This window comes from Penicillium cosmopolitanum, assembly GCF_028827165.1.
Source record: "Penicillium cosmopolitanum strain IBT 29677 chromosome Unknown utg000003l:1.0-3747932.0:1.0-3751027.0, whole genome shotgun sequence".
Taxonomy (NCBI): Eukaryota; Fungi; Ascomycota; class Eurotiomycetes; order Eurotiales; family Aspergillaceae; genus Penicillium; species Penicillium cosmopolitanum.
In genome coordinates this window covers 534,672-553,079 of record NW_026622673.1, presented here as the reverse complement: position 1 = coordinate 553,079, position 18,408 = coordinate 534,672, and the positions used below count along the sequence as shown (strand labels likewise).

Sequence of the window (18,408 nt, the reverse complement as noted above, 5' to 3'; positions counted from 1 at the left end):
CAACCACTCCCACGAAGGATCAATCAAGTTCAGGTGTATCATCTTAACTGAAATTTCCCTTTCATTTAAATAAAACAGGTGGCCAACCTTCTTGGATTCATGAATGAATTACGTGCGCTTTTCTTGATAGAAAAACAGGTACATCGGCTGAGTATATGAGCACACACGGGTTTTAAAATGGTGTAAGAGCTAATTTATGGAAATCAATAAAGCTCCGATATGTCTGGAACGTCAGATTATTAAGACGAACTGGGCGAGGTAATATCGTTTGAATATCTGGCCTCAATGGAACGCCCTGCGCAATATAGTCCTCTTCTGGGTCAAAGAGCTCAGGATAGGTACCAAAAAAGGAAGGATCAAGTTTATACTCCGAGATTCCATGATCCATATGCAAGAGCACGAATAGAGCCTGGGCGCATTCAGGGTTTGAGAACAAGCTTCCAGCATCTGCTACCGGAAGCACAGAAGGTGGGTCTATCATCTTGTTCTTAACATCAGCAGCACCCATAGAGACGTCCAAAACGCGGATGTAGACTCTTTGTGCGGGTGCTCCCAATATTAAATCTGCCATGTCGGCTTCGACTGTATAACTGCTGACCAAATCACAGAATATCTGGTCGATCTGAGGGTTCGCCGAGTGCAAGCGAATCAGGCGGTCTCTAATAGATGGAAATGGTATCCAATCGATCACTTTTGGATGGTCATGCTGTAGCTGGAACATTGTCGGACGATATTGCTTTTCGACCCTCTCTAGCGTTTGCGGACATGGGTGTAATTGCCACGTGGTTAAGTCGACAATATGGTGAAATCTCGTTTTCGCATACCATGCCATGGCTTCTGGTCGGGTTAAGCTGTTAAAAAGCCCAAGCACTGCAACGACTTGCCGGTAGAGCCTGCCGCATGATTAGCGAAGTTGAATTCATAATCAGAGCTCTTGTGAATGCGATACAATTCAAGCCAATTCCACTGTAACTCGAGGGGTCCTGCGTTTGTTTTTAACAATTGGAGAAGAACCGATATATGATCTGAGAATGCAGAATTCGATTCAACCCAGGGTTTGCGGAGTATAAGACTCGAGGATTCAGAACCTGCTAAAGCCCTCGCATACGGCTGGAAGCCCATCTGGTACCCGTAGCTCCAGATGTTCGGGATCTGCTGGTGATTCAAAACACTCGGGTTTCCTGACATGGCCTCCCAGTCAAGCCCAGCGCTTGATGTTGCAGGCCCGGCAGCCACGCTGAATGTCTCGGGTGGATAAGTAACTGGCATGGCGGATCTCGGCTGAAAGATCCCATCTATCATTAAATCCGAGAACAAAGTTGATTCAACGGGACCGGGGTTGAAAATATCAGTCTCAGCTGTAGTTTCATTTTGTTCAACGGGTGGATCGACCTTCGTCTCCTCGAAAGGAGGTTGATCTGGCGAATTTTCATTCAGGACGTTAGTCACGGAGCCAGCCAAGGTCATTAAACTCTCAGTGACACTGGCCAGCTTCGATTGAAAGTCGCATAGCTGCTTCCGTAAAAGTTGATTTTCCTTCTGCGTCTTCTCGAGAATTTCGTTCGGCGACGTAGTGCCAGCCTCAGCGCGTTCTCGGAGTTCTCTCAGCCTCTCGGCATGTCTGCGGCGGTATGCGCGCTGTGACAGTCTATTTCGAGCTCGCCTATGGAAATGAGTCAGTGAACGAACATGGCCTGTGCCGAACCCCACTAACCTCCTTTCCAGGTCGTCCATACTGCGTTTATTCTTCCCCTGGTCCATCTGGAGCATATTGGAAAATTAACGGGTCTCCTTAGAAGCCTCGCACGAGTTTTGCGCCACAAGAGAAGGCGGTGAAGCCCGGGTGGTGGCAGTGGATATGATGGTTAGACTTGATTATGACGCCTGACGCCCAACGCCACTGGCAGATGCGGGAAAACTGAAGAGCAAGCTACAACACTTCATTGGTTTTAACGATGCTTTCATTACCTCGTGGTCAAATTCCTATTCACGATACATGTCCCGGTTTTTAATTTCAAGTCATTCCAACACAGCACCTCTGCCGAGTCTATTGAAATACATTTTGAGCGCTAGGCCTCGCCACAAGCCGCCCACCGCCCAAACCCACCCGCGAAAATGTTAGGATTCTCCCTCTCCCCTTTCGGGTTTAGCGCCCCGACGTAGTCAGTTGTATATAAGGAGTTAGTCGTCCAATAGGAACACGGTGTACTTCCCGACTCTCACAGCTGTTTACCATATAATGACTAATCAAGGGGGTGGTCGCTCTAAAGAGGGGGTATATCCTGCAGGTATCGATACCAGATATCGATTAAGTAAATGGCGATATTGCCTTACGGCCGCGTATCCTAATAACAGAAACAGCATATCGTCAAAGAGCACGCGACGAATCTTGACAGCGTACTGATTACACTGAAATTTGCTGCACTACTAGATTCAAGTTGATGGACGGCATCATTTCACATCATGTAAGTTTTTGAATTGTTGGTGAGGCAACGGAAATCTGCGCTATGACGCGATGGGTGGTTACCAATGGCGGCCACTTCACCGCTCGGCAGTTCACTGATCACGTGCCCATTAATCACCATCATTGTTGAGTATCACGGTGGTCAAAGCTTATGTGGCGAGACTTGCGATGTACATTTAAATAGACGGGTTTCCCACTTTTGATAGTAACCTCAATAAGAACATTACAACTACCTATCTCAACAGTTGAAAGCGGCGTTGATGAAAGCGCAACTTTACGTCATACCCCACCAACTAACTAAACAACAATAAAAATACTTTTGAATAAAGACATATTATTTTGTATGACGAGAAGATATTCGAGACTTGTTTTGAAATCAGAACTTTGTATTGTTGTTGAGAAATGGAATTGTAATTCGTCGCATTTACTATGGTGTTTTGGGGTGCGTCACGCGGCCAGGTGCGTCGAACTGGCGGGAACTACGTTGGCTATAGTAACCAATCAACCACCGAACCGCCCGCGCCCGCCCATTTCGCCTCAACTTCTACGTGAATCAACAATACATAAACAGGTTTTTGGTCTTACACCTTTAAAAAAATGCGTCTGCCAAAAAAACCCTCAAATATAATATATCATCTTATCGCAGGAAAAAATTCGACCAGGAAGACTAGCCGCTGGGGTGTTCTGTGTATCAAGAGAAGCCATCGCGATCGGCTCCACGTTGTCTCTGTGGAGAGGTGGCTTGGCGACCCACTAATTCCCTATCCCGACCTAGCCGAATCCTCACTTGGCTATAGTCACGGTACTAGTATATTCTACCTTCTCGGTCTCTTCCTCCTTCTCCCTCTCTCTCTCTCACTCACACACACACACTCTCTCTAATTACCTTCAATATCGAGATCGTTCCTCAACAGCTTATTTTTACTCACACAAATCTTACGCAGAAACGCGCGCCAATGGAAAGTATCGACCTCAGCCTAGATGGCCAATGCCGGGAGCTGTCGGTAGTAGTAGTAGGCGCCGAGCAGGGTTGTTGAAGACGCCAGATACATTTTCCCTCAACAGTAAGCGCCAATACTGAACCGGAAAGTTTACGAATGTTACACCCGGTAGAGAATGACTGAATTGATGTACCTATATAAATTGTCTATGCATCCCATGGCTAGCCATTTATTCTGCACATCTGACTCTCCCCTGAGAGTTATATCGCAACGGAAAAGTTGAGACTCTTTGGTAGTAAATAATGGTCACTGCGAGATATTGAAAAGCGCCTTCAAATCACACTGAGAGTCTCGTCTTCGGGCATTAATGACTTCATGCCTTGAACCAAGTCTGACTTGAGATCATCTAACTCTTCAATACCGCAGCTGATGCGAAGCAGCCGTTTATCACAGCCTTTGTGTGTCATGGCTCGCCACTCCATCAAGCTCTCCACGCCCCCAACGCTAGTTGCATGCTGAAAAATATACAACCTGCTAGGCAAACGTTTGGCAAGTTCTGAGCTCTTGGCTATTATAGAGAAAACAGGACCAAATCCACCAGGCATTTGCTTTTGGAGCCAACCACCATCCAAGGCCTCATCCTGCAGCGAAGCGTGCTTCACAGTATCTAGGACCTTGGAAATGACTGTTTGTGGGCTTTGCAGCTGTTCGTTCAGCCAGTGAACTAGCTTTCTGGCCGTATCTGCCTGTCTCAGCACCCTCAAGTGCATTGTGCGGATAGATCTCATTCCAAGCCATCCTTCAAAGCTACCCATAACATTGCCGAGCACTCTGCGCTCTGCGTGAAGGGTTTCGGCCCACCCTTCTTGGACACGATCCGGGTGCACAACCAAAATTCCGCATAGCATGTCCGAGTGACCACCCACATACTTGGTTCCGCTGTGCATCACTATGTCTGCACCGAATTGCAAAGGGTCTTGTAGCGGCGGTGGGGCAAATGTTGAATCCACAGTCAGAAACGCGCCTTTCTGACGGGCTTTGGCAGAGTAATAGGCAAGATTTCGTGCTTCGCCGGTGGGATTTGAAGGTGTTTCGACATGGATGACGTCCCCAGCGCCCAAGTGGTCCAGATCCGTCAGGTCAAATTTTTGAAGTCCCGTCAGTTTGCTCATCACGTCAATCACACCATGGCAGCCGTGATAGCCATCTCCAATAAAGATGCGCTTCGGATTCAGTAAGATCATCATTGAATGGAATGCTGAGAGGCCGGTAGAGAACGTGACTGTCTGGCTACCAAAGAGGCTACCGAGCAAAACTTCGAGCCGACTGGTGTTAGGGGCCGAATAACGGGAGTAAACATGTGAGTCGAATGGCGCATTCGGCTGCATATTTCTGTTAGTGATGTCCTGATGACCAAGTTCAGGCACTCACATCGTTGTTTTCCATTTCAACTAGATAATCAGGATCTCTGGCATATCGGTAATTTGTGGCAACATGCATTCCAGGCGCGATAGCACGATGAGGGCTGACGAAATCATCCGCATGAATAGCCTTCGTGGCCATTGCCATGTTCGGAAGAGCATTTTCCAAAGCCTCGGCGGTCAAAGTAAAGCCGGCTGGCTTCTCAGATATCTGATTGTTCGCCATGGCGTTTAATTATAATCTAAGTGCGAAAGGACCAGGGTCCAGGATGAGAATGATTCAGTGAATATGGCGTTGGGTGTGAACCCCTCATAAGTACGATTATCAACTTTACTAAAGGGTCGTCTTCTTCTCATAAAAAGCTTACATGTTTTTTTATTTTTTGTCAATTTTAGGTCACACCCGCCCCACGCTTCTAGTGACATCAAATTCTGTCAGTCGCAAAATATTTGCCCAAACTCCATGCGGCTGACTATTCGCGTGACTTTTTGGTTACGTGGTGTGCGGGGATAGCTGGCTCGGTTGTGAGATACGCCAGTTAATTGAATGCCCCACATCTGTCGCCACCACGGATTTACTTCCTGTCCATCGTGAGATTTTTGTTATGTAATTTCTCCCAACATAATCATTTGGTAGGCAGTAGTGTACCCTTTTTTGTCAAATCCATTGGTGCTCCTCATCAGCGTGCTGCTCATATTCGAGGCATTGCGTCTACTGATACGCTTAAATTATCAGGACAGAGCCAGCTCTTACCCTAAAAGTACTCATATCACTTGCTGACATTTTGTTTCCTGCTTGGGTCTGTTGAATATGTAAGTACTTCTAGAATTGGAATTTGACTGAGTTTTGAATGTAGGCGTGAATCTCTTCCTGACAGCTTACTAGATCACAATGAAGACGATTGGAATTGTCGGGGGAATTTCCTGGCCAAGTTCATCTGTCTATTACAAAAAGATCAACGAGTACTTCCAAACACGCACTCAAGTTGACGGTCTACATACGCCTAAGCTTATATTAATTCAAACGGATCTGGCACTCATTGTCAAAGCAGAAGAAGAAGACAATTGGGACGAGGTTGGCAGACTACTTTCTGCAGAAGCAACCAAGCTCAAAAGGGCCGGTGCGGACTTCTTCCTCTTGGCATGTAACACTGTTCATGCAGCCGATGGCTATATTGTCAAGAATGTGGACCTCCCTATGCTTCATATTGTGGATGCAGCAGCAGGACAGATATTGAAGCATGGTTTCACCACTGTTGGCCTCTTAGGTAGTCGATACACCATGACCGGAACGTATTTTGTTGGACGCCTGAAGGAGAAGTACGGTCTGAACGTGTTGGTTGCCGAGGGGCAACATGAAGAAAACGTTCACACTGCACTCTTTCAAGAGCTTGCGAGAAATATATTTCTCCCGGAAACGCGCGAAAAGTTCAAAGCCGCGATTGCAGATTTGGTTTCACGTGGGGCGCAAGCCATCATCCTCGGATGCACTGAGTTCGGATTGTTAGTGACTCAAGAAGATAGTGCTGTTCCTATTATCGACACTAGCATAGCACATGCGGAAGCGGCGGTTGATTTGGCACTGAGTCCTGACTTCGGAGGTCTTTAGCTGAGCTCGGGTATTCATGGACGGCGAATTTGACGAAATAGAGGAACTGGAACTGCCAAATTGCCACCCACAAGCTAATAGGATAGTACCGTGACTTTTTCAACCATTTTTGCTCCTTCCTGTTTTAAGGAATTCTCTATTTGTTTAAATTCGTGCCCTAGCCAGCCACAATTCTATAATTTCTGGCATTTCTCTGGGAGACACTAGGAACTACTGTTAATAGACAGTAACTTTCAGAAAAAGAATTCGACATTCAATAGATAATCCGCGTGATTTATCCTATTATGAGGTTTGCATATTAACCTATATGTCCGACTCCAGTTGGAGTGTACTCCGAACACAATTGCAAATATACAGAAGATGTGGAATCATCAAAGGATAAAGATGTTCATCAACCAATCCGACCTGCTTACCTATTTCCCCATGGTCAATCTTGAGAGTAGAGCTTAATATTCAATAATTTTGAGGGCTATCTAAATTTTGGAAACGGCGGGCTTATGGCCAAAGAGCTCGCGGACATGATCTTCTATCTGCAAGAGAAGAGGGCCCGGAGTTTTAGATACTAGCCTCTTTTGTATAGCCAAAAGTCGATCTGCCACCTCGTGCCAGTGAATATCCTGGTTTGTTTCCACGAAGCCGCTCTTGTCACTCCACTCAGTACCCTTGACTGAACATAACTTGCCATTTTCTTTTCTCACCTCCCCATCCACAAGCACAGTGTTGACATCGCGTATTGTGGAATGTAGGACAATAGCCATGACAGGATCCCGCTGAGCAACACCAATCATAGCAGGACTGAGAGCATCAAATATCACCAGATCCGCCTTTTTGCCCACTTCAAGGCTACCAATGTCATGCTCCATGCGCAGAGCACGGGCACCCTGGATAGTGCCCAAGTTGAAGGCATGAGAAGTTTTCTGCGTTACCTCTCTCGGCCATATGCCACTTTGAATGTGGGATTCACTTTCAATTCCTCTTGCGGTCTGCAATGCCATCCGCATCTCATTTACCATGCTGCCGCTTGTTGCCGAGTGGCAGTCGACACCTAAAGAGCATACTCTATCGATACCGGTTAGGTCTTTCCGGAAGCAGACTGGCGGTCCGACTGCCATGGCAAGCTCGGTGTTCGGCGTAGCAGAGACAAAGCAGCTTGCATCGCTTAACAGTTTGACATCTTCGGACGTAGCTCCACCACCATGGGAAAGCACGATGCCTTTCTGTAACAAACCATAAGACTTCAACAAAGCAGGTAGACTCTCACTATCTTTGACAAAGTTTTGGATGAAGTGCGATGTAATTATCCTGGTACCCAGGGACTTGACTTTGTGGAAGATTCCCAAGACAACTTCTTTGGGAAGGTGGTAGAAGTCAAACCCGAATCCCAATTGGACACGAGAACCAGAGTCATTAAGTGGTTTCGATGTGGCGAGTCGTTCAAAAGTCTCCATAATCCAACTGGGCAAAGGCTCGGGCGAAAATTCAATTTTCGGCTTTGTGCTCGCAACAATGGAAACCGGAGTATAGCCAAAAATCGAGCGGATACCCGAGGATATTGTCCCGGCGATTGCCGAACAGCCTTGAATTCGGAATTAGTATCTGAATATCTCATTAAGGGCAGGTAGGCTTACTGTGATCCTTGGACCAGTTCATATGAGCATGATCCAGGGTAGTGGTTGTTCCGGCATCGATAGATTCCAAACTGCCAGCTAGATTCGCCCAAAACATATCTTCTGCTTTGAGTTCCATCCCGGCGGCAATTACTTCATATTGTCAGTGAATGATCGCTTCGATTTTCATTAAGAGGCACGAACCGATTGCTAGGTACGGAAACAGAGCCGTGTCTCCGAAGAATCCTTTGAGGGGCGACTGCCAAACATGGCGATGTGTATCCACAAAGCCAGGGGAAATGATTTTATCGGTACAGTCTATGATATGACATTCAGTAGGCGCAGGAATGGCGGCATCTATCTTAGAAATTCTGTCCCCCTCAATAAGGATGTCGGCCAATTGTGGGGAAACATGGTCCTTCTCGCCATGGATAAGAACGGTTCCTCCTCTGAGGAGCTTTGAAGTTTTGCTGCGAACAGCGGTGCCTCCTCTTAGAAGCGAGGACATAATCGGACGATGGCTTTGTTGGTTGTTGAAGGAGCGAACCGAGTGACAAGACTGCCAGCGGAGGTAGAAATGGATGGACAGTTAGATAAATGGCAGGTCTTATATACCAAAGTCTGGAGAGGGTAGTTGACAAGGGACGCAAAAAGTGAACAAGTCATGACGTCTTCGGAACCGGACATATCGTCGGTGTTAAGAAAATGAGGCCGCATTTTTCACCATCTTTTTCTAGGGCCACAAAAAAACTCCTCTCACATCGACACTAACATACTGTCTATCACAATACAAAAGACCTCGAGGCTTGTACCGTGGCAACTTAGTCAGTCCACTCGCATAACAACCGGGTCACATAACCGTGAACTAACGTAATCTAAAACTCACGTAAGGGCCCACATCCATTCCCATACCACGGGAAAGCCTAATCAGAAAATAATGCCAAGACTTGAGTAGACTGCTGGTTGACATCTAGTACATACACTGTAATTGAGTCATGAGCGACCGGCAGTAGATTTGGTCCAGCCGGTACTATCAGTATTTTCCATTCACTACCAGTAGCTGCAATCTATTCCGCACAAACTTCATCTTCAATTTTTCTAATTTCACATCTTATAGTCATTGTAAGTTGGGAGTGGGAGGGGAGTGGTGGAACCGGATAACATGTTCCGTGCGAGAAAACGGACGGTAGCATCAGTTACGGGTTTAGTGACTCATTCTAACTCCGTCGAAACTCCGGCTCCCTTCGAAGTATAAGTAACCGTGAAAAGGTGGTCGCAGATCGGCCCAATTAATTCACAAAGTTTCGCGCAAAATGGTGAAAATTGAGTTTTTTGAAGTTGATCATGTATTCATTCTCAAGACCCCACGCTTCAATGTTACTTTAGATTACTGACGTCCTTCTAGTGGATCCTATCTCAATCCTCGGATATCAAGCACAACCTTGCACATTCGTATTGTCTTCCGAAATCCATTAGCGATGTGCAACGACAAGCCGGGAGTTCCGAAACTGGAACAGATGTCCTTTCTCCCGTACTATCGAAAGCGCTCGACTATGGTCCCATGAAAGGATCCGAAGCTCTCCGATCGAATATCTCCCATCTTTATTCATCCGAATCTTCCAGCCCTTTATCGATAGAGAAGATAGTCACTACCCCTGGAGCATCGCTAGCGAACTTCATTGTTCTATATGCCTTGCTTGGGCCTGGCGATCATGTCATTGTCCAGTACCCCACATATCAACAACTCTATGCTGTTCCAGCATCGATCGGAACAGACGTCAGCTTGTGGAAAACGTCTCAAAGTGAGGATTGGAAGTTAGATCTTGACGAACTGGAAAAGCTCATCAGACCGAACACCAAAATGATCATAATCAAGTAAGTTCAACACTGCATTCTTGATAATCCCGCACAGTTTCAGACCATTTTAACGCCTCACTCTAGCAATCCACAAAATCCGACCGGTGCGATAATTTTCAAACAGACGCTCGAACGTATTGTGCAAACTGCTCGGAAACATTCTATCACGGTCTTCAGTGACGAAGTCTATCGTCCCTTGTTCCACTCAGTATCACCAACCGACTCAGAATATCCACCATCAATCCTATCTATGGGCTATGACAATACCATCGCTACCAGCTCCTTGTCAAAAGCATATTCATTGGCAGGGTTGAGAGTCAGGATGGATTGCATCTCACAACCCGAAGGTCATAGACCTCTGTGTCAACGTACGGTCTTATGCCTTGATCACTGCCAGCCAGATCGACGAATACCTGGCCTCCTTCGTCCTCGGCCCTCCAGTCCGGCAACTGATCGAAGGAAACCGCATACTGACCAAAGAAAATCTCAACATCGTGCAGTCATTTATTGACAAGAATACTTCGTTCTGCGAATGGACGAGGCCCGAAGGCGGACCCATCGGCTTCATCAGATTTGTGAGATCTGGTCGGCCTGTTGACGACGTGGTGCTCTGCACTCAGCTGCTAGAGAAAAGAGGCATTCTCCTTGTTCCAGGCCGGAAATGCTTCGGGGACGGGATTAATTTCTCGGGCTATATCCGTCTTGGATTTGGTGGAGATACCGACGAGCTAATTGCGGGACTGGAGGCCCTCCAAAGCTTCCTTGACAATGACTACATGGATGTGCCCTTGTCCCCATGCGCTTAGAATTTAAACACTATGTGATTCAAGGCTTAGTTATTTGTGATCGAGAAATACACTTAGGTTTACCATCGATTTTTCATCTTGCACAGCCAGAGAATAACGTAATTCCCGCATGAGCGGGACACCCTACCTAAATCACCATATTAAAGGCGATATTTTGTAGTCCTGTATCTCAACCACCACAACTTAGTTCTATTGAAGATTGAACAAATTGACTATTAGCTGCACTGATAGTTATATTCTGGATTTTCGAATAGCTACGATGCTTATTTAATACCATTACAGTAAATTACATTGTATTTTTGGCTCAATTGATTAAATAACAGATACTCGAATCGTTCCTCGTAAAGAACACTCAAAAAATCTTATACGCCTTCTTTATTACTATATGAGTATTGACTTACTACAAAACCATAATACAAATTCTGGTTGCTAAGATATGATGTTGTAAATTATTGCCTTTAATATGGTGTTTTGGGGTGTCCCGCTCAACCGGGGTGTCCCGCTCATGCGGGAATTACGGTAGTGGAGATCATGTGACTAAATACCTAGTCACGTGATTAGACAGGCATGTCCTCAAAACGTATTTCGATGGACTTGGCAGAGATGTTGCTGTAGAATAGGTTGAAATTAACAGTGGGGCTTTATATCATGAGTAGTAAACTGTCCATAAGTAAGGAATGAATCGTTCATTCCAATGAAGTATTGTAGTTTGCTCTTCAATTTTCCCGCATCGGCCAGTGGCTATCCAAGGTTGGCATCATACCTAGGGTTCCGAAAGGAATAAAGGAATACGAATATACGACATATTCATATTCGCACTCCGCGAATATGAATATATGAATTTTTTATTCGCGCGAATAAACGCCGTATTCATATTCGCATTCATATTGTTGAGATAGGTATGTTAAATTGGTTAAGTTGACTATCTTGTTGGAGGTGGGGCTCCTCATCTATTTATCTGTCTCTTGATGATCCCCACTACATACTTTGACCACCCGTGATACTCAACACTCCCACTCGATGGCAACCACTATCAAGAATGCCAGTGATCATCCAACACGGTGGTGCAAGGTCCCGTTAAAACCTTCAAAAAACCTTTAAAGGAAAAGAAGGAAAGGGTACCCCTGCGATTAGTCTCTGCTCGAAACCCGTGGGCCGAGAGAGGCGTCACTCAATGCCAAGCCCTCTCCGAAACCACTCAAATCGTCCTCGTGCAAGAGGCTTGGTGAGTCCATCTGCAATTTGTTCTGTAGTTTGGATGTATTGCAGCTCCACTGTTCCAAGGTCTTGAACTTCTCCTTGCCACTTGCGTTGGATTTCCATATGCTTCGTGCGGGAATGGTATTGTGGGTTCGACGAAAGGGCGATGGCTCCTTGGTTGTCACCGCAAATGATTGTTGCGGTTTTTCCTTGGCTCATGTTTAACTCATTTAGCAGTCTTCTTAGCCAGATTGCTTCTTTGCTTGCTTGTGTCTGGCCCAGGAACTCAGCTTCACAGGTCGAGAGGGCAACGACGCTTTGGCGTTTCGACTGCCAACTGATTGCACCACTCCCGATATTGAAGAGATATCCAGCTGTTGATCGTCTGGTGTCACGACATCCACCCCAGTCTGCGTCTGTAAAGCCTTTCAGCATCTGGGGCTGACCTTTGTACGTGAGCCTGAGGCCTCTTGTTCCTTTGAGGTACCGCAGGACGCGTCGGGCGAGCTTCATGTGCTGCGGCCCAGGATTTGCCAGGAATCTACTCGCCACAGACACCGCATACGCAATGTCTCCTCTGGTTCCAAGCATAATGTACATCAAAGACCCGACAATGCGTTGGTAGGAGATTCTTTGATCTGGAGGGCATCGGTGGTCTGGACTACACTCTGGGAGTGGTGAAGTCTCTATTGGTGTGCTGACGGGGGCGCCATCGCTGACTCCAAACTGATGAGCGACCTTGTCAATATATGCTTCTTGACTGAGGTACAGTATCCTGTTCTGACGGTCTCGCTGGATAGACATCCCAAGGTAGTAGCTGCACGGCCCCAGGTCTGTCATTTGAAAGCGATTTCTCAGGCTCCGCTTGATTCTCTTTATCTCTGCAATGCTTGGTCCCACAATGAGGAGGTCATCGACGTACACCGCGATGTACATATTGCTCCGCACGAAGATTCCAAGATCTGCGGTGATTGGCTCGAAGCCGAGATTGCGTAGGAAGTTTGTAAGGGTCTGGTACCAGATACGAGGGGCTTGCTTCAAGCCATAGAGAGCCTTGCGAAGTTTACAGACCTTTGACGTGCCATCAGCCATATGGTGAGGCTGCTCGACATAGATCTCGTGGTCTATATTTCCATACAGAAATGCCGTTTTGACATCCATTTGCTCGATCTCCAGGTCTAGGGCCGCTCCGATTGCGAAAAGGGCCTTGTAGCTCATTGGCTTGACAACTGAGGCGAAGGTTTCATCATAGTCAATTCCTTCTTCTTGTGTGAAGCCTCTTACTACCCATCTGCTTTTGTGACGGATTACTTCGCCATGTGGTCCTCGCTTGACTTTGAAGACCCATTTTCCGCTGAGGATTCTGCGATCCTGGGGAGGATCAACAAGCTCCCACGTTTTGTTTTGGTTGAGTGAGTTTACTTCTTCAAGCATTGCGCTTTCCCATTCAAGCCAGCTGGCGTCGTTCTTCGCTTGCTGCAGAGTCTTTGGCTCAAAGGGTTCCGTTTCCTCGGAGGCCAATGTTAAGAACGTTGGGATGATGTTCCCATTAGATATGTTCATTAACGCAAGCTCTTCTTCGCTATCATTAGAGGTTTCTTGTGTGCCCTGAGCGTCACGAATCCTGAGTTCAGGGTGATGTGCTAGTGTTTCCTGTCGCACTGCATGAATTGGACGGTCAAGTTGGGGTTCTGGATGTCGTTGCCATCCCCCGGAAACTTGTCCCTGTTGAGGGTCGTCTTGTTGCTGGTCGCCGTCAGTTGGTGAGTCACTTGTTTGGGCATTCTCTTGTAAAGTATCTGAGAATGGTCCGAATACATCGTCACGCTGCGTGGGCGACAAGGTCCTGTCTCCCTGTTCAGCAACAGGTGGCTGCGAGTTCTCGTCACTCGTTTCAGACGACGCAGATATTAGCGAGTTCTCGTCACTCGACTGAGTTAGCGCTCGCGAGTTATCGTTACTCGATCGAGGCAGTGTATGCGAGATATCGTTTCTCGACTTAGGTAGCGCTCGCTCTGGTGGTGCCATCGACAATTGGCGCCCAGAGGCGGGTACGGATGATTGCCGTATGCCTACCGACGGTTGATTTATTAGTCCCACCGTCTCACTCCCCCTGCGGCAGCAGCCGTTGCCTCAGGTAAGCCGTCTCGTCTGGCTCCCACATCTTCTATAGTCCGTGTGGAGGGAGCTGTAAGGACTTCGTGAAATTCAGCATTTGGGGTCCCAACGATTCTTCCGTCTTCCAGTAGGATACGGTAGTTGGTATTTCCCTCATAGCCTAGCAGAATGCACGGTCTTGTTCGTGGTTCCGTGAGCTTCTTCCTCTGTTTTGGCGGGATCAGATATTCCCTTTTGGACCCAATCACTCTGAGTCGGGATAGATCAGGCTTGTCGCCGTACCATGCTTGGTACGGAGTCATATTGAGTTTTGATGACGGCGACCGATTAGAGAGGAAGGCTGCGGTTCGAGCAACCTCTGGCCAGAATTTAGGAGGTAGCCTTGCATGTGCTAGCGTAGGCCCAACCCTATCATAAATTGTCTTATGGGCTCTTTCGGCAACCCCATTCTGCTGGTGTTGGTCAACTCCTGTAACCTCAGCTTGAATTGCCCGTGAGAAGAGCATGAATGTCATTTCTTCTCCCACTTGCTCGGGTATCCGGTCAAGGCGTATCCTTCTACATTTTCGCTCAGGACGTTCGTTATGGTCGAGAAAGAAACGTAGTGATTCTATAACGAATTCTTGTCGTCGGGGTATCGGAATAATCTCTATCCATCCCGTGAAATCGTCAACGATGGTGAGCCAGTAACGACTCCCATCGAGGCCCTCTTCAAATGGCCCTGCAACGTCAATGTGGAGGAGTTCCATTGCGTACTCTACTCTTCTGCCCTTTCGCGACCGGCTGTGGGGCTTTTCAATCATTCGTCCCTGGAGGCATGGGTTACATGGTTGGCGTGGCTCCATATCCCGAATACCGTAGGCCTGTCTTTTAAGTCGTTGCAGATTTGCATCACTCATATGAGCCAGCCGACTATGCCACAGAATCATTTGGGGGCTAACATGGTAAGACGCAAAGCTGATATTCGTCCACAAATTAAGTGCGTAGACTCCATGGTATTGGCTTGCGGTGTAAAGGTTCTTTCCGGTTGACTTATTGCGAATAATGGCACCTTGGCTTGAAAATTCGACCTTTGCTCCCCGTTGGAGAAGTTGGAGTACAGAGACAAGGTTTGCGTGTGCAGTTGGGACATAGAGGACGTTGTCGAGCACCAACCACTTCCTCCTGCCTCGTACATTGCACAGGACATTTACTGTCCCAACTCCGGAGGGAATCGTCGACGTATCAATGCTTCGCAGTGGTGGCCCACGGTACTTGCTCATCTCTACAAATCTTGAGGCGTTATTACAGACGTGCTGGGCACATCCACTGTCAACTATCCAGGCGTCACGGATCGAGGGGGCTTTAATAGCCATCAGAGCGGGGACGTAGTCGAAAAGAGCAAAGTTGCCTTCAACATCCTTTCCAAATGTATCATTGACATCTTGTCCAGAGACCTTGGTCGACATGAAGGTGGGCTTCTTTGGGTCTTTCGGCCTGCCTGCGCCATCGTCTTCATCGTCAGTAGAGAGTTGCCTTTTCGGCGGTCTGCGTGCGCCCGTATGTGGAGTCCCTTGCTTTGATTTGTGTCTCTTTCCGTCTGTTCTCTGATCCTTCATTCCGGGATTCTTACTGAAGCATTCGGAGTCCACATGGTAAGGTTTTCGGCAGAACGAGCAATACGGAACATTATCAATCTCGATTCGACACCTGGTCCCGTCTGATGATGGTATCAGCCTCTTGTCACCTGGTCCTCGGATCAAGGTCAGGGCAGGAAGCGCTTGGGTCTCTGTTGGTTGTTTGCTCAATTGACCCTTCCTATGCTCTTCCTCGATTGCCTTATTCTCGATGTAGTCGAACGTGGGTGCCGCTTTCGTGATGTTTCCGTCTGGATCCCTCTCATTCACAAGATCCATTTGCCGGAAAATATGATCGCGGAAGCTCTCATATTCAAGACCTAATGCATGCACGAAAAAGAATGTTCGCTCAATCTCGGAAGTCACGCAGTCAGGGTCAAGCAAAAGTTTCTCAGCGTGAATCTTCCTTATCTCGGCTCCGAGGGCCTGGGCACTTCCACATTTTCTCTTGTAAGTGACATATACCGTCTCTGGAGATTCACGTATGTCCCAGTGCCTTCTGGTTTGAAGTTGTCCTTTACTGCTTTGAGGAGTGACTGAACTTGAGAGATCTCAAAGGCGTTGATTCTCTGTGCCGCATTGTGTGTCAGCTTCGCTGTAATCATCGCAGAGTAGAACTTTTGGCGACGAGTCCATTGCTGTGCCTCTTCGTCTTCTATCGGTGGCGTTGCTCCATCGTCGGCAACGGCAGATATCCGAATGAACTCATTGACCTTCTGGTTCCACTTAAACCAGTCGCTGGCATTATCCAGTGTCGGGATGCCATTGTAGAATGTATTCAATCCAAACTGCTCAAACTTCGCAAGGTCAGTCATGTTGTAGACGGTTGCTCCTCCGAGCTGAAGAATTCTGGGCTGGATGTGTCGTCGTGTAGAGTGGAAGCAACCGAATCACGATCAGATGAGTGGAGAGAACGCGCTTCTAAGCCAAATAGTTCAAGGCTTGATGCGACACTGGGAAGGCTCGAGACGATGGAGAGGCTACGATCTGATGAATTTGGCGTAGGCGTTCGAGATAGTGGAGTATAGTCTCTGTCTGGAAACCCGCACAGGTTTAGAGAGCGACTATACGATTTGGAGAAGTGAGGGAAACGACGCCAGTCAACTAGATATCGCGGCTCCTTTTGCGGGAAGGTTGATGGTCTGTTGGGCCGAAGCTTGTAGCGATTCGTATTATGGTTATTGGATAGTAATGGTTCGTCTCCAATCACAGGATCTGGCGAGGTCGAAATCGAGGCCCCAACGCCGTTTTCTGACTGAGAGAAAAAGCCAGAAGTAGGAGTATTATCGTGACTTGGTCCTTTCTCAAGGCTGGGACGTGTGGATTGAGCTTTGGGGGTACTCCGAGAGTCTTGTATAGTGCTATGAGGAGTCGTAATTGGGACAGTGACCCTTGATGCTCGGCGTATGCGGTCTTCAGTGGATAAGCGCCAGTAGGCTCCCAAGAGTGCATTCGGTGAAAGTGTTGGAAAATATGACTTCTGGATTTGTTTGAAGCGCCAGCGACGAATGCATCGAAAATAGGAAAGAAGATTTAGCTCTTCATCTGTCCAAGAGTGTCTATTTTGTTGTTTTGCATTCCGCTTCGGAAGTTGAGCTGGCCTTCCCTGAGATCGAGATGGTGGCCCTGAGAAGGCAATTTCTGCGTTCGCTGTCGAAGGGGACATTTTTCAGCTATGGATTCAGTTTTGCGTTATCCTGTGCCAATGTGATATCTACAATGGCGATAAGGCAGCAGTGTGATAGTGTGACAGTGATAGTGATAGTGGGCTAGTGTCAGTGTGACAGTGACAGCGTGATAGTGTGACAATGTGACAGTCGCGGTGATAAAGTCCATCCGCTTCATTCCACCCAGTCGGTTTGTACACTGGAGCTCGACATTTTCACCAAGTTACTGATGCAATGTGGTCAGGTCCTTGAATTGATAAAGTTATCACTTGGTAGGGAGGCTTAGCTGTAAATAGCAGGCAAGGAACTGTCTGTTTAAATTTCTGCGTGCGCTCTAAGGTTAAGCCACCCGGGCTCATAACCTGTTGAGATAGGTATGTTAAATTGGTTAAGTTGACTATCTTGTTGGAGGTGGGGCTCCTCATCTATTTATCTGTCTCTTGATGATCCCCACTACATACTTTGACCACCCGTGATACTCAACACATATTATTCATATCGTGAAATTTCTCCGCATTAATACTATGTCCGGTACAGCGGTTATCGTATTACCGAAATGCGCTTAGATGTCGATTTCACAATGCCATCACTTCATCAGCAACGCTGGACTGTGAATCTCCGTTGCGAATATATGTTGGAAGGTACAACCCGCTCATATAGGATTTGACCGGTATGATGTGCCGTAGTTGATCTTTTTGAGATATGATACTCATTCATAAGTGCCTATTCATAGATACTTGACACGACCACAAAGATCCGTGAAGATTATATATATCTAACAGTGCAATTGCGAACCAACTTGGGCAATGAATTGAATAGATCTGCTTACTCTCCTGATTCAAGTTCGATCCATTTCAAACTCCGTCCATATAGCAGTCCTGAGAAATGGCACGTGAAAACGCGTTTGCCTCACGATCCAGAGCCTCAGATGACCCTGGCTGCATTTTGTTTACGTTCAAAATCATCGATATCGCGTTGCAGAAAACACAAAAGAGACCTATCAACTTTCCACGTCAAGAAGGGCATATAAAGCGCGAACATGAATGGGCATGTCAACAATCATCCTACCCTCAAGCCCCCCTATCAGTTTCTAAACCTAGCC

At 47.1% G+C, this 18,408-nt stretch overlaps 5 protein-coding genes across 5 annotated transcripts; 2 read left to right on the top strand and 3 right to left on the bottom strand.

The window, feature by feature from the left end:
• Positions 1 to 172: 172 nt before the first annotated feature.
• N7509_000358 (bZIP transcription factor) lies at positions 173 to 1,770 on the bottom strand (the record flags this gene model as incomplete). Its single annotated transcript, XM_056625005.1, has 3 exons — positions 173 to 893; positions 1,109 to 1,663; positions 1,715 to 1,770. 3 exons carry the CDS (start codon positions 1,768 to 1,770, stop codon positions 173 to 175), a joined length of 1,332 nt encoding a protein of 443 aa, XP_056493587.1.
• A 1,967-nt stretch (positions 1,771 to 3,737) lies between these two features.
• Positions 3,738 to 5,052, bottom strand: N7509_000357 (trans-sulfuration enzyme family protein; the record flags this gene model as incomplete). Its single annotated transcript, XM_056625004.1, has 2 exons — positions 3,738 to 4,787; positions 4,837 to 5,052. The coding sequence occupies 2 exons, from the start codon at positions 5,050 to 5,052 to the stop codon at positions 3,738 to 3,740; spliced, it is 1,266 nt and encodes a 421-aa protein (XP_056493586.1).
• Positions 5,053 to 5,718: 666 nt separating this feature from the next.
• N7509_000356 (aspartate/glutamate racemase family protein) lies at positions 5,719 to 6,435 on the top strand (the record flags this gene model as incomplete). The annotated part of the gene is made up of 1 exon (XM_056625003.1): positions 5,719 to 6,435. The coding sequence occupies one exon, from the start codon at positions 5,719 to 5,721 to the stop codon at positions 6,433 to 6,435; it is 717 nt and encodes a 238-aa protein (XP_056493585.1).
• Positions 6,436 to 6,908: 473 nt separating this feature from the next.
• N7509_000355 (uncharacterized protein) lies at positions 6,909 to 8,550 on the bottom strand (the record flags this gene model as incomplete). The annotated part of the gene is made up of 3 exons (XM_056625002.1): positions 6,909 to 8,011; positions 8,064 to 8,195; positions 8,247 to 8,550. The coding sequence occupies 3 exons, from the start codon at positions 8,548 to 8,550 to the stop codon at positions 6,909 to 6,911; spliced, it is 1,539 nt and encodes a 512-aa protein (XP_056493584.1).
• An 805-nt stretch (positions 8,551 to 9,355) lies between these two features.
• Positions 9,356 to 10,705, top strand: N7509_000354 (putative aminotransferase; the record flags this gene model as incomplete). The annotated part of the gene is made up of 4 exons (XM_056625001.1): positions 9,356 to 9,418; positions 9,448 to 9,917; positions 9,984 to 10,215; positions 10,247 to 10,705. The coding sequence occupies 4 exons, from the start codon at positions 9,356 to 9,358 to the stop codon at positions 10,703 to 10,705; spliced, it is 1,224 nt and encodes a 407-aa protein (XP_056493583.1).
• Between the last annotated feature and the right edge of the window lie 7,703 nt (positions 10,706 to 18,408).